The sequence below is a fragment of the Oncorhynchus gorbuscha genome, linkage group LG12 (genome assembly GCF_021184085.1).
Source record: "Oncorhynchus gorbuscha isolate QuinsamMale2020 ecotype Even-year linkage group LG12, OgorEven_v1.0, whole genome shotgun sequence".
Lineage (NCBI taxonomy): Eukaryota > Metazoa > Chordata > Actinopteri > Salmoniformes > Salmonidae > Oncorhynchus > Oncorhynchus gorbuscha.
The window spans coordinates 30,128,007-30,153,678 of record NC_060184.1 but is presented as its reverse complement, the minus strand read 5'-3'; the positions used below and the strand labels follow the sequence as shown (position 1 = coordinate 30,153,678).

At 43.1% G+C, this 25,672-nt stretch overlaps 2 protein-coding genes across 8 annotated transcripts in view; one reads left to right on the top strand and one right to left on the bottom strand.

Annotated features, from left to right (window-relative positions):
• esr2a (estrogen receptor 2a) overlaps positions 1-5,508 on the top strand; it is a 35,526-nt gene extending 30,018 nt beyond the window's left edge. The window contains 2 exon segments of the mRNA XM_046291790.1: positions 534-798; positions 1,309-5,508. Of these exon segments, the coding sequence (XP_046147746.1) occupies positions 534-798; positions 1,309-1,314 (271 nt within the window). The 3' untranslated portion in view covers positions 1,315-5,508.
• A 1,831-nt stretch (positions 5,509-7,339) lies between these two features.
• Positions 7,340-25,672, bottom strand: part of LOC123990855 (nesprin-2-like) — a 253,676-nt gene continuing 235,343 nt past the window's right edge. For 6 of the 7 annotated variants that reach the window (XM_046291782.1, XM_046291783.1, XM_046291788.1 and 3 more), the window contains 16 exons: positions 20,584-20,746; positions 19,921-20,105; positions 18,875-19,025; positions 18,269-18,451; positions 17,792-17,929; positions 17,177-17,368; positions 16,711-16,999; positions 16,406-16,477; positions 14,075-14,217; positions 13,103-13,229; positions 12,755-12,957; positions 11,930-12,130; positions 11,163-11,291; positions 9,876-10,073; positions 8,747-8,874; positions 7,340-8,171 (listed from right to left, as the gene is read on the bottom strand). In XM_046291782.1, the coding sequence (XP_046147738.1) occupies positions 7,961-8,171; positions 8,747-8,874; positions 9,876-10,073; positions 11,163-11,291; positions 11,930-12,130; positions 12,755-12,957; positions 13,103-13,229; positions 14,075-14,217; positions 16,406-16,477; positions 16,711-16,999; positions 17,177-17,368; positions 17,792-17,929; positions 18,269-18,451; positions 18,875-19,025; positions 19,921-20,105; positions 20,584-20,746 (2,713 nt within the window). In that variant the 3' untranslated portion in view covers positions 7,340-7,960. The remainder of the gene's footprint in view (positions 8,172-8,746; positions 8,875-9,875; positions 10,074-11,162; positions 11,292-11,929; positions 12,131-12,754; positions 12,958-13,102; positions 13,230-14,074; positions 14,218-16,405; positions 16,478-16,710; positions 17,000-17,176; positions 17,369-17,791; positions 17,930-18,268; positions 18,452-18,874; positions 19,026-19,920; positions 20,106-20,583; positions 20,747-25,672) is intronic. The other variant, XM_046291785.1, reaches the window with a different exon arrangement.

Below are 25,672 nucleotides of genomic sequence, written 5' to 3'. Positions count from 1 at the left end.
AATCCAGGTGTACAATGCTCTTAAGAAACTTGTACACCCCTTGAAGGACTCACAGCTGTAATAGTTGCCTAAAGGTGATTCTAACATGTATTGACTCAGGGGTATGAAAATGAGATTCAATTTTCAATACATTAGCAAAAATTTCTAACAACATGTTTTGACTTTGTCATTATGAGGTATTGTGTGTAGATGGCTGAAAAAAAAAATATTGAATCAATTTTGAATTCAGGCTGTAACTTACATTTTTTTGGAATAAGTCAAGGGGTATGAATTCTTCCTGAAGGCACTCTAGGCTACACTTTCTCATTTGGAACTTCTAACGCGACAATAAGCAACAAGAGCAGCTGCTCACCGATTTGACAGCTCTAACCAGTTCCACCAAGACACCACTAAAACATTAGCATGCAGGTGTCAGCTATCACCGGTTAATACTTGATCTGATTGAATCTATGCCCATTTCTGTGTATTTTCTTTTCTTCTGTATCACGAAAAGCAGTGAGTGTACATGACCTCTGTCTTTGATCATTGTGCAGTAACAAGGGCATGGACCACCTGCACTGCATGAAGATGAAGAACGTGGTGCCCCTGTACGACCTGCTGCTGGAGATGCTGGATGCCCACATCATGCACAGCCCACGGCTGCCCCATCAAGCCAACTCAGCGGGCCCCTGTCCAGAGGTGAGACCCCCGCAGCCCACCACCTCAGCAGCTGCCCCGGCCAGACATGGACCCCCAGCAGCAGAAGCGAGCCTCAACAGCAGGAGCAATTGGACTGCAGGGACCCCAGTAGAAAGACAGGTATGCACTCTCCTGTCTCATGTCATTCCTTCTCCTGCCGTTTTGCCCTTGAGCAAGGCACTTAAAACCCCTCAAACAACTTCAAGGGTGCCGCACCGTTCTCTCTGTCTCTGTCTCTGTCTCTCTCTCTCGGTCTCTCTCTCTGTCTCTCTCGGTCTCTCTGGGTCTCTCTCTCGGTCTCTCTGGGTCTCTCTCTCTCTCTCTCTCTGGGTCTCTCTCGGTCTCTCTCTCTCTGTCTCTCTCGGTCTCTCTCTCTCTCGGTTTCTCTCTCTCTCTCTCGGTCTCTCTCTCTCTCTCTCGGTCTCTCTCGGTCTCTCTCGGTCTCTCTCGGTCTCTCTCGGTCTCTCTCGGTCTCTCTCGGTCTCTCTCTCTCTCTCTCTGGGATGGATTCAAATAAAATAGATCCTTAATTTCAGAGATCTCAAAAAGACAAAGAGCTCTTATTTTCTGATGCCAACCTGCTATTATCCCCTCCCTTTTTCTGTCCTTTCCTCTTTGTCACTTTATTAGTGGTGAAAAGGGATCTCTAGCAGCAAAAAGGACAATGGAGAGAATGTGACTGGGACCCTTGTGGACGGCTACTTCTTGGAACGGCTTTTAACACCACTCTGAAACAGAGGAACTGGAACGAGTATAAGGGTTTTTCAGATCGTGCCTGGGAGGGGCTGCATCCCAATGCTGTCCAATGAAATCTCCTTTCAGGCATTAGCACTGTTCTTGACTTTTCTCGGAGGTCGCAAACATAAAAAATATAACAATATTTAATGTCCCTGCTAAAGCTGCCTTTTGGTTTATGATCAGGTTTGAATGGAGCCTAGCTGGGGCGACCCACGTGACCACCCAGCGAGGACAAGTTGTGACTGACTGGTCTGGAAAGGAGGCAGTTTGTTAATGCAACATTTGCTCAGAAATTGAGCAGACTCATCAATTTAGTTTTATGAAATGTTTTTTCCCCCACAGGGGCTTGAGACCTCTCATTGTTTGAATTTGAAAATCCAACAGTTGTAATGGAAGGGAGTGGCGCTCGTGTGTTTTGAGTGAGAACCAACCAGAAAAAGCACAGCCCTTCATTATCAACGCATCGTGCTGACAACATCAAAACAGCCTTTCCAGACTCTGAAGTCAGGAGACTTCAAGTTCGGTATCAGCCATACTAGTTTGAAAGTAGAATCTATGAGAAAGTCTGAAATGAAACATCAGTGGATGAGTGGCAATGAAGGAAAGGAGATGAGAGGAAGGCAGTTAGGAGTAGCCTACAGGGACACAGAGAAGCCCAAGAAAAGGCACTTTCAACAGTCATCATGGACACTCCCCTCTTCTTTTGTACTGTCTGAGGGCGACAGGTAGCCTAGTCATTACAGCGTTGAGCCAATAACCTGAGCCGACAACGTGCAAAATCTGTCGATGTGCCCTTAACCCCAATTTGCTCCAGGGGCGCCATACTACAATGGCTGACCCTGTAAAACAACCCATATTTGCTGCACCTGTCTGGTGTGTGACGTGTTGTTTATTTTTTTTACTGTCAATGGGATAATCTGTATAAATAAAGCATCAATATAAATAAATATAACTTTGAGTGACAATCAAAATATAGATGGCCATTTGCACTGGTTCAAATAGTTTAACTGTCATGGAAGAAAGAAAAACACATTTTAAAACTATATACTTCACCTCAAGATCTTATTCCTTTGCTTTACCCTTAGGTTTTTGTTCCACCATCTGTATAGCTTCAAACTTTGCATACAGTACGCAAATTAGGCACATGTCCTAATAAACAAATATATGTCCAGCTGAAAAGGTGGAGGTGAAGGGTCATGCTACTGTCATTCCACTCTAGAACACATTCCCTTAAAGGTGGACTCCACAATAATAATATCATCATACACAGTGGGACAAAGTCCTGTTTGAATCAACAATAAAATCTAAATGACACTATTTTGTCTCCTCAAATAAAGATGCAAATTAAGACGGAAGATAATAATAATAATAATATATGCCATTTAGCAGACGCTTTTATCCAAAGCGACTTACAGTCATGTGTGCATACATTCTACGTATGGGTGGTCCCGGGGATCGAACCCACTACCCTGGCGTTACAAGCGCCATGCTCTACCAACTGAGCTACAGAAGGACCACAAAGATTTTTTAATTCCTTCGCAAAAAGTGCCTATTGGTCCAATCCCATCTTCAGTAATGGGAGTGTGACTCAAAACATTCATACAAATTCATTTGGGACTTACTTGAATGTCAGTTTTACATCCGCATGTCTCTAGCTAAAATTCAGCCCTTCATACTTGGGCAATGTGATCGAATTCTGACCACAATGTTGTTTCTGTGTTTATTCCTCCCGGGAAGAAAGCATGGTGAAATGAAGAGATACAATAATTGTAATATTGTAATAAGACTCACGCCTTTCAAAGAGCACAGTGCAACGCTGTTATGTTTATGTACCACTTTATTTATGACTGGCCCAATAAGGCCCAGTACAAGTTAAATTCCCGGTTTAAAACACGGTGTCATCTTGACAGTTTTGGAGGGAGGGTCTTAGGCGTGCGAACCCGAAGTAGAAAATACATTTATTTGTGTGTTTTGTTTTAGACCTGTTGTACTTTGTGTAGTTGCTACTGGAGACCAAGAAAGTGTTTAGATTGTGCCTTCTACATAGCGACCAGCTTGTCTTAAACGCACACATCAGCTGTCCTGACTGTTTATTATATCTGTTATGTCTTTGTGATAACAGTATTATGTAGCGGCGATTATGACTGGTTCAAGTAAGGTGTTGCCTATAACATAACCCACCTGCTAACTGGGCCTTTCCATCCATTCATCAGCTTTGTGTTGTCCTCACACCTGACAATATTTAGGCCAGGATTCAACCCGAGTCATGTTAGCTCTGTCGACAATGCAGCTTTTAAAGGCAATATTCCTACATTTGTGTTCACGGTAAACACTCTACAACATGCATTGGATTGAATCCAGGCCTTAGAATGCCAATGATACATTCAACTAATGTGAGGTCCTAAAGATACACACAATAGGATCACAATCAAAACAACTGAATATTAGGAATGTGTTCCTAATGTTTGGTATACTCAGTGTATATAGAGCATGTCTGCATTCCTGATTTCTGTTACCGTTAGTTTATCTGCATAATATTGACTTAAGCTCAGAACCACTTGTTTTGCAAACATGGTCCTGTTTTATATATTGCTGTGCTGATCAATGGACAGTTCATGACCTCTGTCAAATGAATATGTAGCTTAAAATTGTGTTTATTTCATTTTGCAATAAAGATGGTGACGCTACAATAATGCACATTTAAATTAGGCCTATATCCAAAAACACATATGGCCTAATGATATATTTTCGGCTTCAGACGAACGTCTAGTTCTCACATAGTTTTTTGGGGGGAATTAAAGCCTTTTCAAAGCCTTAATAATCAACTATGTCGCAGTCTGCTTTTGCCAAGCTTGTAGTAATAGAAAAGCAGAGTGCTAGCTTTATTTCCTGTGCTAATTTAGCCAATTCCCTTTCAGTAGCGCTATATTACCTACCTAGGCTATATTTACTCAGGTCGAAGGAAGCATATTATTTACTTTTGATGACCAGACAGCCATAGCTGCATCCCACACTTTTAATTTGTAATCTCTCATTTTGGGGAGATTTCTAGCATCAATAACAAAGTACAGTATAGGACCTCTTGAGATATGAACTCTTCGGGAATGGAGGTTGTTCAGAATGCTGACGTATTCTTTACTTTGAAATTGATTTAACGCATCAAACCTTTGTAAACAATATGATTTACTTATTAATATGCATTTTCTAACCATTTAGTAAAAAAACATTTACGTTTCTGTAATCTACAGACTCAGGCGCATGAGCAACATTTACGTTTTCTTTGCAATTAATAATACATTTCCCGGTTCCATATTTCCCGTTTGATCGGTCAGTCCGTAACTCGAGGTTCTACACTTTAACATGAGATCTAAAATAGTATGCGGATGCTAATTGCTATCTCTGGGTCCATTTCGTCTGTCATTTAGAAAAATGGTTAACTAAGGCCTAGATTCAATCAGTTCAGAGTTAACCCGTGATAACCGACAACTGCATTTTATATCATTTATTTTGTTTGGGCAGTGTCATTTCTACATAGCCTACACGTTCTCATTCTGAACTTCTAACACGGGTGGGATTTAAGGATGGGTTTGGTTTCGTGACAATGACCACAAGAGTGGGTGCTCACCGATTTGACAGCTCCAACGCAGTTACCCCAGACCTCGTCCAAACAAAAGCAATATGCTATACAGTTGTCGTTTATCGTGGGTTAATGCAGATCTGATCTGAGTCTAGGGCCATAGCTCACATCAGCTGTTTAATACTATAAGACAAACACCATTGATTTTGTCAACACCAACAGAAGACTCCTCTCAAGGCAAGAAATGTTTTTGAGTTAACTCTTTTTAATTCAACTAGTCAGCTGTGCACAAGACCTTTCACTTTCCCGATGACTGAGCCATTTGTAGCCCAGCTGTGCATTCTGCTTTGAACGATCTTTGAGAATGCTGTACACTGCCAGCAGGATAAGGATACACATGCTTTTTCAACTGTAACGTGAGTGCTTTAAATGTCAAGGTTTCCCAATGTGAATTTTTATGTGGATTTTGTCGCACAGGAGTATGTTTCTTTGAAGAATAAAAATTAAATTATGAACTTTTTGTGCCAGTGGCGTCCTTTCTCAAGAACAGTGTCCTTGCGCTCAAGGAATAGTACACTCAAAAACACTCAAACTTTATTAGGCATTTTGTTAAATTGTGCGTGTCAGTATTTTGCATGTGACAAATTAACAAAATACAAAAATCGTTTTTTGTGTAGTGTATTCCTTTTAAGTCTCCATTCTATATATATATATGTTATTTATATTTAGTATGTAGCACCAGGGGATCAGTAGCTTTTGTGTATTGTTCTAAAGTGATCTAGGAAACAAATTCAGAGATGGTGTGTGTTCATCCTTAGCATCAAGCTATACAATTGCCATCTTCAACAGTCTCCACAGAATACGCCCTTGGAGTTTTTGGTCAGTAAGATGTTTATTGCCAGAGAAAATGGGCATACATATACAGTTCATTGTTTGAGAGCCTAAATCATGTAGCACACCACCATCTTTAGGGCTTAAGTGTCCTACTCAACTGTACATTATGCAGCCATGGAAATGTCTTTTTTTGCAACAATGATTACTGAATTCATTCTTTTCTAATTTAGAGTAGATTTCTACTTTTAGAAATTGAAATGGGAACTGCTATTATTTATTTCTGCACCGATTTATAACAGTGTCTTGGTTACTACTGGTATCTACCCTAGTGTGCCAATGTCTCATTATCGTGAAAGATATACTCTTCCGCTCTTCAAATTCTCCCCCTTACAAAATATTCAGTTTGACAGATGTGCTCTTGATTGGTTACACAGTATCGATGTGTGGAAAAGTGGCTCCATGTTTCCAGGGACCGCAGTATAGGAGAGGACAATAACAAAAACGTACAGTTTAACAACATGTCTTCCATAAAATTAAACAATCTGGTGTCAAAATGGCACCCCTTCATGTTGGCTACCTCAATATACACTTTCTGATATATGATTTAACTGCTACGAATGCTTGTGCAGGTTCAGAGGTGAAGAACATCACAATTATATTATTTGGAAATACAGTGCACATACTTCATACACACTGACCCAGGTCTCCAGACTAAAATGTTTCCTAGGGGTTTCACTGGTGCCACTAACTTCTTCAGCTGGTGACACCAGCCCATGATCTGGTGATAACGCCCCCTCCAATACAATTAGCAGGGTCACACAATAAAATACATTTCAGTCATCCTCTTATGTCATTTACAATCATTAAGTGTAAGGGACTACTGAAATTGTTTTCAATAAACAAGTTATTACTTCTAACATGTCCAAGCAGGATTGCATGATTAAAAATATTTTGGTACGTAACCTAATCCAGTGGGTTGACAATTAGACAATTTTTGTTTTGTATTTTACTGTCAAAATAGGGCTTGAGAATTTCCCGAATTGTTGTTTTTGTGTTTTTTGTGTGAAATAGAGATGAATTTGGCTTTATCGTTATGTGCACTAATATTATATATAGGCCTAGTTTAATTGGTGCTATTTCACCACCGGAGGAAGTGGAAACTCAAACACATTAGCTAGATCGCTAACGCCAAACATAACACCTACTGCTAGTAGCCATATATTAATCTAACAGTAAATGTAATGTCCTAAAAAAACTGCAATGAGGTTTACTGCACTTGCAATGGCTGATGCAACATTTCACACTCTCTGTATTTCAAAGCCATATCAGATAATTATGAAACAGTGTGCTTTGAGCTCAATAATGATCGTTGAGAACAAAAATGATACCTACAGAAAGCTGAGACTAGTTACTTCCAAAGTGTTTTTTAAAATGTTATACAATCACGAGGGGGGAGAAGAATGTGAGACTCATTATTGCAGCCGGTCCCAGCGAAACAGGCAGGCACAGCGGCAGGGCAGACCCATTTATTACAGGAATCATGAGGATAATGCACTTTACTCTTTAACAAATTCATTGGATTTATCCACCTCCAAAAAATTGCACGTTTTGATTGAGGCGACCAGGTAGAATGTGCAGCTCACACCAGTGCGACCAACTAAACATTTCACTCGCACAGCCAAGTCAAAGAATCGCAAAATGTGACTATTTGAATAGTAGACGCTTACAGAAGGCATTTTTGAATGAGTGCATGTGACATTATTCTGAAAGAACATCAATATAAAGTTGTTGTGGACTGGATAGGTCCTACAACAGACTGCTACTTCAATACATGGCTTGAAGGGCAAATCATTATGATAGAAATCTTTACAAGCAGAATACAACCTCACAAAAACAAGTCTCCTTTGAAATAAAGTACTGGCTAGTGACGTCAGCGGCAAGAGTTCCAAATGGGTGGATGACATCGGTATGGCTTTTAAGGGAATAAATTCATTATAAATTCAAATCTATAAATATAGATATTTAAAATACAATTTTGGGACCGTAACAATGTCCTCTCTCCAGCTCTTAAGCAGAGAGTATCGATGGGTTAGCTTTGGAAGCAGGCCACGCATGTCAGTGTGTGTGTTTGTATCAGGTGGGTGGTGGGCCATTGGTGTAGCGCAACATGGGGTAGAAGGAGCGGGCAAAGTTGTTGGACAGTGTGCAGCTGTGGTCGTTCTCAGCCAGGGGCACCAGGCAGGCCAGCACTAGGACCAGGAGGAGGAGGAGGTGTAGGGGAAAGGCGGCTCGCAGCACGCGGTAGAAGAAGGACCGAGGTGGGGTTGGGTCCCTCTTCTCCCCCCTGGTGGTCCAAGACAAGGGACAAAGAACAGTACTAAGGCAAATCATCAGTTAAAACATACAGGAATAGACCATAACAAGACCATAACAACTGTTTCGGGATTAAGTTTTCCCCAGGTACGTATCTAGGATTAGTTTCCCCTCACCCAATCCTAACCTTAACTATTAGTGGGGGAAATGAATATCTCACCAAAGATCAGTGTCTTCAGCCTCCACGTAAAAAGTCTTGAGACCACTAACCTTTTATCATTACATCATTCAAAGGCGCGCTGCCCACTACATTACAGAGACAGCGCCTTTTAAAGGCAATTAACACTTGAGCTGACATTCATGAATGGGATCTCTGAACATAGGGGGGAAAGAGCTTTTTAAAGGCACATTGTCGGTAGTGCAGCACTGCAGTGCACCTTCAATTGGATTCCAGCCCAAGTGTCTATAATCATCTCAACATTGACAATAATAATTTCTATGTTTTATATTTTCTGTTATATACTGTATATTCTATTTGCACTGCGTGATTACCCATTGTAATACAGCATTTTTGAACTGAAGAAATTTAAACTATCTGGTCCGTACCTTCTGCCAGCTGAGGTTGGTGTGGTATCGGTGCTCTCCTCTTGACTGGCATTAGACGGGGACTGACTGCCCTCCGCCTGCCCTCTGCCCTCACTTGCAGCCAGACCTGCAGATAGAGTCCCACAGTCCTGCAGCAAGGGCAGTAAACACGTCAGGTTGTTCATTTGAACGGTTAGAAAATTAAATAAAAGTCTCACACTCCTGGTTCTGATGCAATACAGTTAATAAATACCAATGTTTTGACAGCTTAACTGCTTTAATCAGGGTTTCAATGGGCTCATTTGGATGGAGCATGGTGCCAGCAACACGGTCGTGTTCATTAGGCACCAAATGTAAGAAAACAGACTGAAACAAGGGACTACCTGTATTTGTCCATTAGGAAACGCTCATGTTGGTGTTCCATTGCAAAATGTCTTAAATCCATTTCCATTGCGTGCCCTAATGAACACGACTCAGGAATGTGGGTTGTGTCAAATTTGTTTTAAGACATCTTTGCAGTGTAAACCCGAAAACTTGCGTTTCTTGCTGTATCTTTAAGTCCACATAGACTCCCCGTTTCAGTCTGTTTTCTTATGTTTCTTCTAAATGTGTTTCTAATTCTGTCTGGTAAACAATGTTCTTTGTGCATTTCTAGAACATTGTCAATGTGTCATTTCTGAATCCATTCCTGGGGCACCTCCAGAAGGGGCATAGTTTTGTTCGAGCCAAGAACTAATACACCCGGTCCAACGAATCAATGGCTTGGTGATTGTTGGGCGAGATAAAAAATGTGCACCACCTTGTGGAGGTCCCTGGTGATTGGGATTGCATAATCCATAAACCGTGGAGTGCATTGTTGGGGTCAATTCAATTTCAAGTCATTCAAATCAGGAATGTAAACCAACAAAGGTTTGAGTTTACTTCCTGAGCTGTCTATATTGGAATGGAATCAACCACAAACCCTAGCAAAGTTTGTGGAGCAGGTTTAAATTCAATTCGATTGAAGTTAGTCAATTGAGGAAGTAAACTCAAAGTCAAATTCAATCATTGAAAAAAAATACTTTTATTTTAAATTATCTCAATAAACGAAAAAGGAGAAGCAATTTTTTAAAATGTTAAATTCAAATCACTTGGTGTGGGGTCTCCTTACCAGGCGCTCATGCACGACGCTGAGGTCGTGGGCCACCTGGCGGAGCAGCGTCCACAGTTTGTTGGCTGTCACGTGGAGCTTCTCCCGAGCCTCTACGCTCTCCTCCCCCCTCTCCTCCTCCGCTGGCTGCAGCTGGCCCCACAGCCCCTGGAGCGAGCCCACCTGGCTCTGTCTCGCCCGCAACTCATTCTGCAGGCCCTGGAAAAAAGGACACAGACATCAGTCGAAGGGGAGCTTCCGATCCCGTGGAAAATTATCAATGTAAAAACTCATTGGCCAAACCATTGATAAGGGAATGTGCAACATTTACAATGAGTATACTAAACATTAATATTGAGTTGCAACTCCCACCCCCACCCCCCACGCAGAACAGCCTCAATTCATGGGAATGGATTCTACAAGGTGTTGAAAGCGTTCCACAGGGATGCTAGCCCATGTTGACTCCAATGCTTCCCACAGTTGTGTCATGTTGGCTGGATGTCTTTTGGGTGGTGGACCATTCTTGAAACACATGGGAAACTGTTGAGCGTGAATAACCCAGTAGCATTGCAATTCCTGACACAAATCGGTGCGCCTGGCACCTACTACCATATCCCATTCAAAGGCCCTGAAATGTTTTGTCTTGCCCATTCACCGTCTGAATGGCACACATACCCAATCCATGTCTCAAGGCTTAAAAATCCTTCTTTAACCTGTCTCCTCCCCTCCTCCATCTACACTGATTGAAGTGGATTTAACAAGTGACATTAATAAGGGACCATGGCTTTGACCTGGATTCATTTTAAAAAAATGGTTTAGTCATTTAGCAGACACTCTTATCCAGAGCAACTTACAAGAGTAATTAGGGTTAAGTGCCTTGCTCAAGGGCACAGCAACAGAGCCTTGTGGGCTCTGGGATTCAAACCAGAAACCTTTCAGTTACTGGTCTAACGCTCTAACCACTAGGCAACCTGCCACCCATCTGCTCAGCTTACTTAGTGTATATTGCACTATCCGTTAGAACTTTCCGTTTCCCCCTTCTCTCTGTCAAGTCATTGGTACTCCCTCCATTTTTATCGCTCCATCTCCATAATTTTCCCCTCAAGTTCCCTTACTCTAACCACCCAAAACATCATCACCCCTTTTCTCTCCTAAACCACCCCCTGCCCACTCCCATCGCCTCTACCACCCCAAACACCCCTTTCTCTTCCCTCCTCCCCCCTTATCCATCCTCCCCATTCTCCCTCCTCCAGCATTCTCCCTCCCTCTCCCCCTTCCCCTATGTCTCCTCCCACTCCCCTCTCTCACAGTGAGTGTGTTGCGGTGCTCCAACAGCATGCCTGGCGGCGTGTCCGGGTGGTGGATGTCGACGGCGTAGCGCCTGCTCTCGGCATGGGCCAGCCACAGCAGCAGGGAGTGCAGCGTCTCGTGGAACTCCTGCCGTGGGTTAGAGGAGAAAGGGCAAAGGTCAGGGACCTCAGGTCGGTGCATAGTAAGTAAGCATTGGACAACTAATCCTGTCCAAACCAAAACCGTCCATAGGGGCATGAACCCATCTATTGATTCTGTATTGTGAGGCAGCTTGAACTACAAGTACACCCCATGGATAGGACGGTAGGTCGCCGCATTGGACGTCATAATAATAATAATTGTATTTTCTGCAGAGACACTCAAGAGACGTCAGATGACCTTACAACCAGTTAAGGATCTATTTTTCTGGTCGCTAAAAATAACATTTTCCAATCAGCATACAACCAGACCATGACATCACAGAAGACATCAGAATGACTTAATTGCTACCAGTTTTACCATCTGGACAGGTTGGGCATTTTTCTTCTGGGCCAGCAAAAGCACGCCTGATGAAGGGCAAGGGTTGTTGAATCAGGTGTGCTTTTGCTGGGCAATAACAAATATGTGCAACCTTGAGGAGCTATACCCCAGGAACCAAAGTTGAGAAAAAATTTACTCCCAGTGTGCAAAACCGGTTGAATTACGTATTTTCTAGGCAAAACTGGTTGACAATATGTCATTTCAAACAGTTTTACCCACTGTCCTGTAACTGTACAGTAACTGACCTGACAGCGCATGACAGTGGTACGCAGACTGTCCTGCCACTCCTCCAGGCCAGCGCAGGCCAGCATCCAGCCCTGGTTCATACTAGCCAGGCCCTCCCCTAGCTCCCGGGCCTCCGGACCGTCACACCCCCCCAACTCGTGACCGCCCAGGTTAAGCGACAGCATGACGGCCTTGTAGTGAGCAAATACCTTCTGCATCTCCTGGAGTGAGAGAGAGCGAGAGTGAGAGAGAGCGAGAAATGTATAGTGTCGATAATTATTGTACCATCTAAACCGCTGAGAAAAATCTTTTCAGTTACCAAAAATATAGTATTTTCAGCTTTGAAGCTGAAAGTAAAAGAAGCTAAATCTAAACTTAAGAAGGGGAAGCATAGAAATAGAGCACATGGTATGGATCTATCAGACTTGCTTTCAATAAGAATTACAAATCTATAACTCACATTTGGTCTGGCCACGCACAAAGCTACATACTGGGCCTTTAAAGGGACAGGTAGAGGGGCAAACTGACTTAACAACAACAAAGCAGATTGCCCCTTTAAAGAGACGATTAAAGGGATAGTTGACTTCAAAATGTACATTTGTCCAATGTTTTTAAACCTCAAAAGTGGCTCTCTAGAGATAAGTCCACGTCCCAGGTCAGCTATCTGTTGTGTAGATCCAGCTATTACCCTATTATGCCTCAAACCAAAATGAAAGATGAGCACTGTATGTAGTTAATTTCCTTACCTTGAATGGAGCAATGTATGGTTTCCATATTTAAAAAGCCTTAGTCTCAGCTGTCCTGAAATGGACACTGTAGTACAGTATAATATTCTGAAGCCTTACCTTGAGTTGTTTGACCCTAGCCTCCATGTCTTGGATGCTGGTGGGGGTCTCAGGAACCTGCACTCTCTCCAGCTCTGGAGTTACCCACCCCAGCCAGGAAGTGATGTCACGTAGGTCAGAGGTCAACTGGCAAGGCTCCCGCAGGCCAGACAGCAGGTTGCTCCTGGCCTGAGCCTGCAGCAGCTCCCAGCGCTCGATCACCCCTGAGAACACAAATACGCCCACAGGCACACACACACACACACATTTGTGACATACATTTATTTGTGTATCGCAAATATTGCATGACGGCAGGTAAGAATGTTCACATGTTTCCTCCCCCAATGTGTGTGCGCGTGAGTGCGGTACCTGATTGTTTGTCAGCGGTCGTCAGGCTAGTGAGGCCCTGTTCCTCGGGCTGCTCCTCATCATCCAGGATCAGGGAGACCCTTTTGACACTTTTGATGCTACCACTGCACTCTGACATTAGACGCACCTGTAACGCAGACACACTGTTACAGCATGTAACACACACCAATGCGCATGCATGCACACAAGGACGAGACGGCATACAGAGAGGAGGTAGGCACTCTGACAGTGTGGTGCCAGGTAAACAACCTCTCCCTCAATGTCAGCAAAGCAAAGGAACTGATTGTGGACTTCAGGAGGAACCAGGCTCGGCACGCCCCCATCCTCATCAACGGGGCCGCAGTGGAGATGGTCAATAACTTCCAGTTTCTCTGTGTTACACATCTCCGATGAGCTGAAATGGTCAAACCATGGTGAAGAAGGCATGACAGTGACTCGGGAGGCTGAAGAAAGGTCTGTTCCCGAGGGCCCTTGTTCAACAGGAGCACCATCGAGAGCATTCCGTCGGGCTGCATCACAGCTTGGTGACTCCACCGCCGCTGACCGCAAGGCACGACAGAGGGTGGTACGCTCAGCCCAACGCATCATTGGGTGCACACTGTCTCCCCCTCTCAACAGAAAATTTCCCACACCACAATAGACATTTATATTTATAATTGTCGCAGTTCTAAACTGTGTATTATTAATATGACATATTTTATTGTTTCATTCATTCACTCGGTGCATAATCATTTCACTGTATACTGCAAATACATCTCTGACCCTGTGCTGGTGACTAAATAAAAATATATAATTTAATCTAATCACACACACAAACACTAGGTGTAGCCAGAGGGGGGCAGCAGAGCAGATTTATGTAGGAGTAAGGGGAAGTTGCCCCTAAATGGATTAGCATTTTCCCCACTAATGGGTATGGTTAAGATTGGGAGGGGAAGCTGATCCTAGGATACATTTCAGCCCGGAGCGACTTACGTAGCCTTGTTTGAAGGGAGTGCTAGTGTGTGTAGGTGAGGGGTCCAGGCCGTCAGGAGAGTCCAGGTGGAGGGACTCCCTGTCCGGGTCGCCTGGTGAGCGCCAACTTGGAGATTCGGGTATGGCCATGGATCTGAGTGGAACTGAGAGGACCACACACACACACACCCCGTTAGAGCCTGAGTTTACATTGAAAACACAATAATAACCACATTTTCCTTGCAGACCATTCTACTTCCAATGGGCATAGACGTAATTTCAACAACTGGTTTTGATTTACATGAGTTGTCAATGAATGTGAATTCTATGTGAAATCAACAAAAAATGTCACGTCATTAGATTTCGATTTTTTTTTATTTGATTGAAAATCCAATCAGTTTCCCATGTTGATTCAACATTATCACATTGATTGTTTGTTGTTGAAATGACGTTTAAAAAAATGATTCAACCAGTTTTTGCCCAGTGGGCTTGCTCTGGTTATAAAGGAGATTTTCTGCCACCCAAATAATAATGCCATACAAGTATAAATCAAGCAGTGAAAGAATCCATGTGTGTGCATCTTTATTCCCATGCAGTATTTCAGGTGGTAGACAGTAGCAAAGGGAGGTTATGGCACAGCAGTGGGGTGAATTAGTGTAGTTGGATCTGGCAACACAGCTGGGAGTGGTTTCACTGTATCTGGCAACCCTAAGTGGATTTTACGCTAAAAGCCTATTTACTATGCAGACAAGTCTAACTGAGGTGTAAAGGTAAGTAGCCTTGCCCGAATGACCCATGGGGCAGGAACCTATCTTCTGTTTCCTTAGCATGAGGTAGTTTGATGTACATCCCCTGATTCACATGTTAAAATAAAAAGACTCATTCTGTTTTACTTCTGTAAAAACCCTAACACATTGCTTCTACATGTAGCAATAAAAATGTTTTTTATTTAACGCCATTGTCCTCCAGGTGTTGCTGAATCACCTCTCTACTTCAAATCCATCCCCTGGACAGGACGCTGGTCTGTCACAGGGCCTTACCCCCAATCTGTTCTCCTTAAGGCCAGGCACCACACGCTAATTCTTTTAATCATATCACAATCAACTTTTATCAGTTGAATAAAATATTTTTTTGAATGACTATTTTCTGAAACATATTACTACAATATGCAAATGAGGTGATTTATTATTAAATAGTGCATATTTGCATACCATGCAAATATTATTTTTTCTAGACACTGGATTAAGTCAGCCTAAATATTTTTGTTTCATTTTGTTAAGACACTCCAGGACCGGACTTTGTGGATAAATACTTCAATCTTTCTATCTGTAAAACACTAAAGACATTTAAAGGCATTTTTCCAAATAAAATGTTAACTAGAATAAAACATTTACGGCATATCAACAATTCCCTCTGGGCAAGTCCCGAGAATATATCTAAGGATAACCACACACAATTTTGATATGGTCAAGCAGATCCTTCTGACGCTGAGAAAATTAGTTGGTGTGTGGGAAGAGTCTGACTTTTGGGAAATGGCAGTTAAAGACAAGTACACTACCAAATGCCAAAAGCCTATTTAGACCCAATCACCATCTCTTCAAAGTAAGTTACTAAATGTAGTCCAGTTTGTAACATTTTCTATGTAGTGAGCTTTGACATGATTGATGTTCATTTTAAAGTTGTTCAAATTCAGAAACATTTTGATGGTAATATGATAAACTAAAGAAAATATACATTTTCATCAAGTTTTTTTAAACGTTTATGTTTACTCTTTAAAAAGGCTAATGTTAATGGACCAAAATACCCCAAAAATCTCTAAATTGACAGGTAGATGAAAACATTTCATTTCAGCATGTGGTGCCTGGCCTTAATGCTGAGTGTCCTGCAGAGACACATCGGGTTCCATATTTTGAGTCTTCAGTCAGGGATTGAACCCCCGACCTTCAAATCGAGAAAAAAAAAACAACACTGTGGCTTGGCTGGTCTAGCTGTAATGCTGCAGCCTCTGGCACACTTGTCAGCATACATTTGAATTTGGCCTACTGCTCTTTGACACAACTCCCCGTCATCCTCTCTCTATATATATATGTTAAATGAAATCAGAAAATATACATTTAAAAGAATTACACTGAGCTGAGATGTAGCCTAGTGAAATTGTTAGTGAGCTTTAGCTCTTTTGTGAGCGGTGATCACACTTTATTGTGAGGACTCCTATAAGATAGTGTACTTTAGCAGTTTTGCGTGAGGTTACTGTGGGGTTGCGTGAGGCATGCCCCAAGCCTAGCAGAACCCGCTTGTATATAGCCACCCAATGGCATCGGCATGGAAGAGGAAGACCATAGTGGTGCCTACCAGAGGGATCAGCTCCCAGTGAGAGAGCCGTGGCTTTCACAAAGTCCTCTGGACTCTCTGTAACCTCCACCTCTGGAGAAGAGTAGAAGAGGGCCAAGTTGAGTGTGAGTGTGTGTGTGTGTGTGTGTGTGTGTCTGTGTGTGTGCGTGACTTTCACTGTCACTGTCACTGTCACTGTGGCTGTGTGTGTACATGAATATACTGTATTCATAAATACCACAGCATTGTTGAATACTCATTTCTGATTGTAAGACACACACACACTTAGTTGTCACCAGAGAGGAAACATGAACACTGTATTTTACCTGACAGAGTACTGTAGTAGGTCCCGTCTTTCTTCTCAACCTCCTCCTCCTCGTGGGACGAAGATCCTCCTACGTCTCCCGTGTGGTCCCATTCCAGAGGGATGGAGTCGCACACGCTCACGGGTGTCTCCCGGCCCGAACACTCCAGGGGAGGGGCCAACAGGTGGGTGGGTGTGGCAGGGGCACTCCCCTGACTCTGGCTCCGCCCCAGCCAGGAACGGCCAATCAGCTCACAGCTCCCCACCAGGGGCTTGTCCCCACTGAAGAGCTCCGGTTCCTCCTTCAACACCTGGAGAGGAAGAGAGGAGATTGTGTCAGGAGCTAGTGGAAGCAGATCACCTTGCCATACACTTCCTGGCAATAGGAGTACAACTCTTCTGTGTGTGTGTGTCTCTCTCTCTCTTTGTTGAGGTGTGTTTCTCTTTTGTGTGTGCATGCCTGTACATCTGTGTCCACACATACTAACCGGTGGCTGCGTGAGGCGCTGGTGGAAGCGGACCACCCTGCCAAACACCTCCTGACAGTAGGAGTGTAGCTCCTCTAGCTCGTCCTCGATGAGAGCGGCGTCCAGCGGAGAGCTCCTCTGGATCAGGCCCTCGCCGAACACAATCAGCCCGTCAATGCGCTCCGTGTTGAGGGTGATCTCCCTCTGGAAGGACTGGAGGGGAGAAGGTCAGTTTGGCATATTCCCCACTAATAGTTGTGGTTGGGATTGGGGGAGGGGAAACTGATCCTAAATCTGTACCCATCCATGGCTGGGAAACATCACCCCGGAGCTAGAAAGGAGAGGCGAATATGAGAGTGTTTGGTTGACTGTGTGCATGAGTGACTGTGTTAAAGCTGGCCATGGGATGCGTGTGTGACATGTGTGCTCTCCTGCATCTGAGTGAGTTACTGTGGGAATCTGAGTTCACATGTGCAAGACAGTAACTGTGTGAATGCACATTCCTCCATGTGTGTGTGTGTGTGTGTGTGTGTGTGTGTGTGTCCACTAGTGAATATGCGTTCCTGAGCTTGTGCGTGTGTGTGTAATTCCTCTGTCTGCCCCACCTTCCTCCAATCCCACCCATTCCCCCCTTACGTTGAGCTGCTTCATCTTGTGCTGGGTGTCTGTCTCAGAAAAGTGCTCCACGTTGGTGAGCTGCAGGTCCATCTCCGTCAGCCACACCAGCAGGCTCTCCCTGGTCCCCTCAAACTCCTCTCTCTGGCCCGTAAAATGCTGCAGTGGGGAAGAGGAAAAGAGACCGTGAGTTTTTGTCTGTAAGAAAATAGTGCTTGATAGTGTGCACACCTAGAGTCAAGGAGCAGATAAAATTCAAGATTCACATGGGGGGTGGAAAACAGTCATAGCTCTGGCTCTTGATATAAAATAAAATTGGCCATCTTGGAATTTCATTTTTTTTTATAAGTCCCTTAAAAATAGGAAAAGCAATACGCCAATGATTTCTTAAGCTCTGATAGCTTACACATCGGCCTTACTGTCTAACTAAAGTAAGTGTGCATATTTTTTATGAAAAAAATAAATGATTTTTTTTTTAAAGCATTCCTTCCTTATCACCTTTAGCCTGCGTAAGATGGCCGCCGTCCTCCTGTGCAGTGTATCCCAGCGGCAGTTGCCCTCATGGACCATAACCTTGATGCGGCTGGCGCAGTCTGTGCGGTTCTCCCGGGCCAGCCTGCGGTACTGGTTGTTGACCAGCTCCAGCTGGGTCACACGCTCCTGCACCTGCCTCTGGAAGCCCTGCGTAGGGTGGGGAGGGAGGGGATGTATGGTGGATGGGGGAGGTGTAGAGGGTATTCCGAGAGTGAGGGAGGGAGGATGAAAGGAAGCGAGGGAGGAGGATTATGAGGGAAGATAAAAGGAAGGATGGAGGGAAGGAGGAGGGAGAGAGGGTTGTGAATAACATTGATTGATGAATATTGGGGAAAGGATATGATTAAACCAACCATCCAGTAACTGAGCCATTGGTTAGTTAATAGAATACAATGAAAATCTCAGACAGTGTCTGTGTCTGCAATGGCAACCTATTCCCTGCAATTTGCACTACTTTTCATCAGAGCATTGGGTAAAAGTAGAGCACTATGTAGGGAATAGGGTGCCATTTGGGAGGCAGAAGTGAACTTCACTGTCACTTCCTATAGGGTCCTGACCCCCAAAACTGACCTCAAACTTCTTGAGCTCCTCCTTGGCGACTGTGTACGGAACGTTGTCCGAGTTGGGGTTGGCTGCCGTGCGTTCGGCCAACTTCAGCCAGTCCTCAAAGCACGAGTAGTCATCCAGGAACTTACACCACAGCCTCCAGGTCTCCTCGATCCTATCATAGGGACACATCAGTGTAGGATAAAGTTGCCCTGAGACGCTAATCTTGGGTCATGTTTCGCAATCCGCCCACTAATAGGCAAAGGAAAGATTCACCCATGTTGAATGTTCTATTGTTTGCGTGCATCTCTGAGCGATGCTCTATCAATTCTCTGAGTGATTTTATGTTTTCATGTGTATCGGAGCTATTGCCGTTCGAGCAGGTGGACATTTGTCAGGTATGACTAGCACTGCGATTAAACCGCTCTCACTACACTGGAAGTTAAAAGGAATATGACTTTAAGATCTCAAAAACATCTATCATACATGTCAGATTTAAATACTAGCTGATGCCATACCAGGTTGTCTTCTTTCGAATGTGCAATTGATTATATTTTAGCGACATTCCTACTTTGAGAAATGTATAATTTAGGGTCCACCACATTTCTCCTATTTGTCTGCCTCTTCAGTCCAGGGTGCATTGCATGGTGCCGCTGCGAGACACATCGATCTGCAGGTTGAACATGGTGAGATTTCCACAACAAGTTTCGCACGTTGCTACCAACCTTATTATAACGACAAAATTAAACATTTGTAAACAACATATATTGTTCTCACATATTAGTGTTATTTAACACTTTAAATTATAGGAATTAGTGGTTTTGGGTGGATATTTCCTTTAAGGTTAGGATAAGGGAGGGGTGATCTTAATCCCAGATGAAACTTCACTCTGGACTGCGAAACATCACCATCCAAATGAACCCACAAACTTCATTCATCACTTTTAGTAACACTTTGTATAAGCCACCTGTTTGGTAATGCATTATAAATACATTATATATTTTGTGGGGATTGATTGATTGTGTGTGTGTATACACACACATGTGAGTGAGTGTGTGTGTGTGTCCTACCTGAGCCTCCTCTCCAGGGACATGGCACAGATGGCCTTCCAGCGCTGGTCTAGGCTGCAGGTGGTCTGCTGGATGGAGTCATTCTCGCCGTCACCACACGCATCCTGGTCATGCAGCAGGATGTCGCACAGCCTCAAGACGGACGCCACGCCCTCCGTGTGCTGCTCGATGTCCCTCTGCAGCTCCTGTGGATGGAAACAAGGACAAACTTAGCGTAATGTGGACAGACAGGTGGACAATGTTGGACACGGCTATTGACAAGGCTATGCATTGGATGGTTGTTTGTTCAATGGGGTAATATGTTTGTATCTATCGCCATCTATTCAAATAACTAAAATAAAATGAAATCAATACAGATATTACAGATATGGTCATTACAATCTATATCTGAGTAATAGAATGTTTTTGGCCCAGCACCGGTGAGACATTTGTGATGTGCATATTACACAAAAACACCTTTTTGAATCTGTATTTATACAGGTAAATCACTTCATAATATTCGCTATGACAACCTGGGTTGTGTTCAATGGAAAACATTTTAAAGCGTTAAACAGGTACTCCCTCCCTGTTCATTTGGTGCCTAATAAAGAGGACCCTGGCACCCACATGCTAAACTGACCCAAGACCAGTGTCTAGGGGCAACCTCACCCTACTACCACCCACCTGCTGTTGGGCAAGCCGTCTCTGGATCTCCTCATGGTGACACACGTTGTAGGTGACGGGCCTGGCCAGCTGGGTCTCGATGCGGGACAGCCATGATCGCAGGTTGCTCATGTTCTTGTCCAGCTGCTGCACCATACCCAGGGTCTCCTTCAGCTTCCTCACCCTGCACACACACACACATGCCCGCCCACCCATACACACACAGGGAATAGAGTCAGAGCAATACTACATATCTGATAATTAACTTCACCCAACATGCCTACTTTCGATTGTTTGATTGAGTCTTTCTGGAGTGGCAGGTGGACAGGGTTTGTACTTTTGGAACCATTCAACTACCAAGTTGAAGTACTTTTCAAGTTCATGAAGTGTTTATTCTTCACAAGTGCCCACAGTTTAGTTAAGTTTATTAGCACCCTCATTAGCTGCTGCACAATGCAACAGCTACTCATCCCGGGATCCACATAAAACATACAAATACATGATTTTATTAGGATCTCTTTAAGTCTTCATTTGGACTAATAGTCCAAGAGTCCTTAAACATTAAAATACAATTTATAATACGATCACATTTTCATATATAACACACTGTTACAAACAGACATAATACACTGACATTTTGACCAGATAAATACCCGAACAGTCTGAAAAGATAGATTGATTCCTTCATCTACCATAGTCACGCACAACCTTCCAGTAACGAGTGCGCTGAGAGTCAGGGAAGCAAGTACAGGGAGTGAGTGTTAATAAATAAACAAAACAAGAACCACAAACAGCGCACCAACATGAAACAGGAACAATAACACCTGAGGAAATAAGGGGAGTGACAGATATAGAGAAGCCAATCAAGGAGGTGATGGAGTCCAGGTGAGTGTCATGAGGCACTGGTGCGCTTGACGATGGTGACAGGTGTGCGGGATAATCAGCAGCCTGATGACCTAGAGGCCGGAGAGGGAGTACACATGACACTTTCAATTTATTATATTTAAATGGTTCTAAAGTATTGTTTGAATTTATATATTGAAAGGTTTCTGGTTTGCCCTGATAAATTATTATATTTCTTTATTGCTCTAAATAAAAATGTTATTTTGCTCGTTTCTCTTTTGTGTCTGGTTAAGTATTTGATACACTGCCGATTTTGCAGGTTTTCCTACTTACAAAGCATGTAGACGTATGTAATTTTTATCATAGGTACACTTCAACTGTGAGAGACTTATGTCATGCAATAAAATGCAAATTAATTACTTAAAAAATCATACAATGTGATTTTCTGGATTTTTGTTTTAGATTCCGTCTCTCACAGTTGAAGTGTACCTATGATAACAATTACAGACCTTTACATGCTTTGTAAGTAGGAAAACCTGCAAAATCGGCAGTATCAAATACTTGTTCTCCCCACTGTAGATGGTGGACAATCTATTTCTAGTATTTACTGAATGTTTGGCTGTTTTAAATGGTGTAGATTGTGAAATAAAATAAGCATGTTTTTTTCAATTATCTTGTTGATTGATGACAAACCATGAGCATTGACCATGACTACAACAGAATAACCATATTGCCACCTTAAAGCAATCCTTGCTGCTTTGTCAGTGCAATCTCCAGCCTCTAATTTCACTTGCTGTTGCATTTCCCCAGTCCACAGAACAGTAGTTCACCTGACTCCCAGTTAATGCTTGGGTTGTTTGCTTAAGAATCTTTCTCAATTTGTACTCCCCCCATACTTAATTGTATCCCATGCTGTGTTGGCCTTTTCCTGTTGGAACAGACCAACATAACCTTGGTTTTCAAAACAAGTTTGTTCAGGCAAATATTTCCCAGATCTACATGTAGAGCTTGCTGTACCTGTTGAACCTATAGTCTTGCTGTATAATCTGAAGTAGCTTGATTTTCAGATAAGGCATAAGGAAGGTCATTGGTATACACTACCGGTCAAAAGTTTTAGAACACCTACTCATTCAAGTGTTTTTCTTTATTTTGTACTAATTTCTACATTGTAGAATAATAGTCAAGACAAACTATTAAATAACACATATGGAATCATGTAACCAAAAAAGTGTTGAACAAATCAAAATATTTATATTTGAGAATCTTCAAAGTTGACACCATTTTCCTTGACAGCTTTGCACACGCTTCTCAACCAGCTTCACCTGGAATGATCAGGCCTACCACTGTTGTGTCATCGGCAAACGTATTGATGGTGTTGGAGTCGTGCCTGGCCGTGCAGTCAGGAGTGAACAGGAAGTATCGGAGGGGACTGAGCACGCACCCCTGAGGGGCCCCAGTGTTGAGGATCAACGTGGCGGATGTGTTGTTACCTACCCTTACCACCTGGGGGTGGCCAATCAGGAAGTCCAGAATCCAAATGCAGAGGGAGGTGTTAAGTCCCAGGGTCCTTAGCTTAGTGATGAGCTTTGAGGGCACTATGGTGCTGAACGCTGAGCTGTAGTCAACGAATAGCATTCTCACATGTTTATTTTGTCCAGGTGTGAAAGGAATCATCTGTGGATCTGTTGGGACGGTATGCAAATTGGAGTGGGTCTAGGGTTTCCGGGATAATGGTGTTGATGTGAGCCATGACCAGCCTTTCAAAGCACTTCATGGCTACAGACGTGAGTGCTAATGTTCGGTAGTCACTTAGGCCTTAGTGTTCTTGGGCACAGGGACTATGGTGGGCTTCTTGAAACATGTTGGTATTACAGACTCAGACTGGGAGAGGTTGGGAATGTCAGTGAAGACACTTGCCAGTTGGTCAGCGCATGCTCGGAGTACACATCCTGATAACAGTCTGGCCCTGCAGCCTTGTTAATGTTGTCCTGTTTAAAGGTCTTACTCACATCGGCTGCGGAGAGCATGATCATACAGTTGTCCAGAACAGCTGATGCCCTCATGCATGTTTCAGTGTTACTTGCCTCAAAGCGAGCATAGAAGTTATTTAGGTCGTCTGGTAGGCTTGTGTCACTGGGCAGCTTTCGGATGTGCTTCCCTTTGTAGTCTATAATAGTTTGCAAGCCCTGCCACATCCGATGAGCATCGGAGCTGGTATAGTACAATTTGATCTTAGTCCTGTATTGACATTTTTTCTGTTTGATGGTTTGTCAGAGGGTATAGTGGGATTAGAGTCCCACTTCTTGAAATCGGCAGCTCTACCCTTTAGTGGATATTGCCTGTAATCCATGGCTTCTGGTTGGGCTATGTACGTACATGTCACTGTGGGAATGATGTCATCGATGCACTTATTGATGAAGTCAGTGTCTGATGTGGTGTACTCCTCAATGCCATCGGAAGAATCCCGGAACATATTCCAGTCTGTGATAGCAAAACAGTCCTGTAGTTTAGCATCTGCTTCATCTGACCACTTTTTTATTGACCGAGTCACTGGTGCTTCCTGCTTTAATTTTTGCTTGTAAGCAGGAATCAGGAGGATAGAATTATGGTAAGATTTGCCAAATGAAAGGCGAAGGGAAGCTTTGTACGCGTCTCTGTGTGTGGAGTAAAGGCGGTCTACAGTTTTTTCCCCTCTGGTTGCACATTTAACATGTTGATAGAAATTAGGTAAAACTGATTTAAGTTTCCCTGCATTAAAGTCCCCGGCCACTAGGAGCACCACCTCTGTATGAGCATTATGGTGGTATACAGCTCATTCAGTGCGGTCTTAGAGCCAGCATTGGTCTGTGGTGGTATGTAGACAGCAACGTAAAATACAGATGAAAAATTCTTAGGTAGATAGAGTATCTCATGATAAGCTGTAGTTTACGCTACCTCAGGTGAGCAAAACCTCGAGACTTCCTTAGATATCGTGCACCAGCTATTGTTTATAAATATACAGAGGTTTTTCCTTTAAGAAATTAAGAAATAGCACTGTTCAGAACAAGGGTAGAGAGAAGTGTACTGTTTGATAGAGGCGCGTGACCAGAAAGCACGCTCCACATTGTTTTCCTCCGGTATTGAACGCTGTTTATCCCGTCTTAAATTTTATCAATTATTTACGTTTAAAAAATACATAAAGTTGTAATCGGAAAGTAGTTTGAAATGTTTGAACAAAGCTTACAGGTAACTTATGAGATATTTTGTAGTCATGTTGCGCGAGTTGGAACCAGTGTTTTTCTGGATCAAACGCACCAAATAAATTGACATTTTGGATATATATCGACGGAATTCATCGAACAAAAGAACCATTTGTGATGTTTATGGGACACATTAGAGTGCCAACAGAAGAAGCTCGTCAAAGGTAAGGCATGAGTTATATCTTTATTTCCACGTTTGTGTCACGCCTGGAGGGTTGAAATATGATTATCTGTGTTTGTTTGATGGGGTGCTGTCCTCAGATAATAGCATCGTTTGCTTTCACCGTAAAGCCTTTTTGAATTCTGACACATTGGCTGGATTCACAACAACTGTAGCTTTAATTTGGTGTATTGCATGTGTGATTTCATGAAAGTTTAATTTTTATAGTAATTTATTTGAATTTGGCGCTCTGCATTTTCACTGGATGTTGGCCAGGTGGGACCATATCCCAGAGAGGTTAAGAGCCAATAAAACAGGAGCAATCCTCTCCGGCGCCATTATTTAAAGAGTCCAACAGTACCTTTCAGCACCGTGTTCTTTTTCCTTAGATCATCAATCTGATATTGGTTGAATTCTATATTGGCACATAATGCCTTTGGGTGATGGACCATTCTTAATACACACAGGAAACTGTGTGAAAAGTGTGAAAAAAAGGCAACTGCCCTGTGGGATACTGCTGTGTACATACAGTGGCTTGCGAAAGTATTCGGCCCCCTTGAACTTTGCGACCTTTTGCCACATTTGAGGCTTCAAACATAAAGATATAAAACTGTATTTTTTGTGAAGAATCAACAACAAGTGGGACACAATCATGAAGTGGAACGACATTTATTGGATAATTTCAAACTTTTTTAACAAATCAAAAACTGAAAAATTGGGCGTGCAAAATTATTCAGCCCCCTTAAGTTAATACTTTGTAGCGCCACCTTTTGCTGCGATTACAGCTGTAAGTCGCTTGGGGTATGTCTCTATCAGTTTTGCACATCGAGAGACTGAAATGTTTTCCCATTCCTCCTTGCAAAACAGC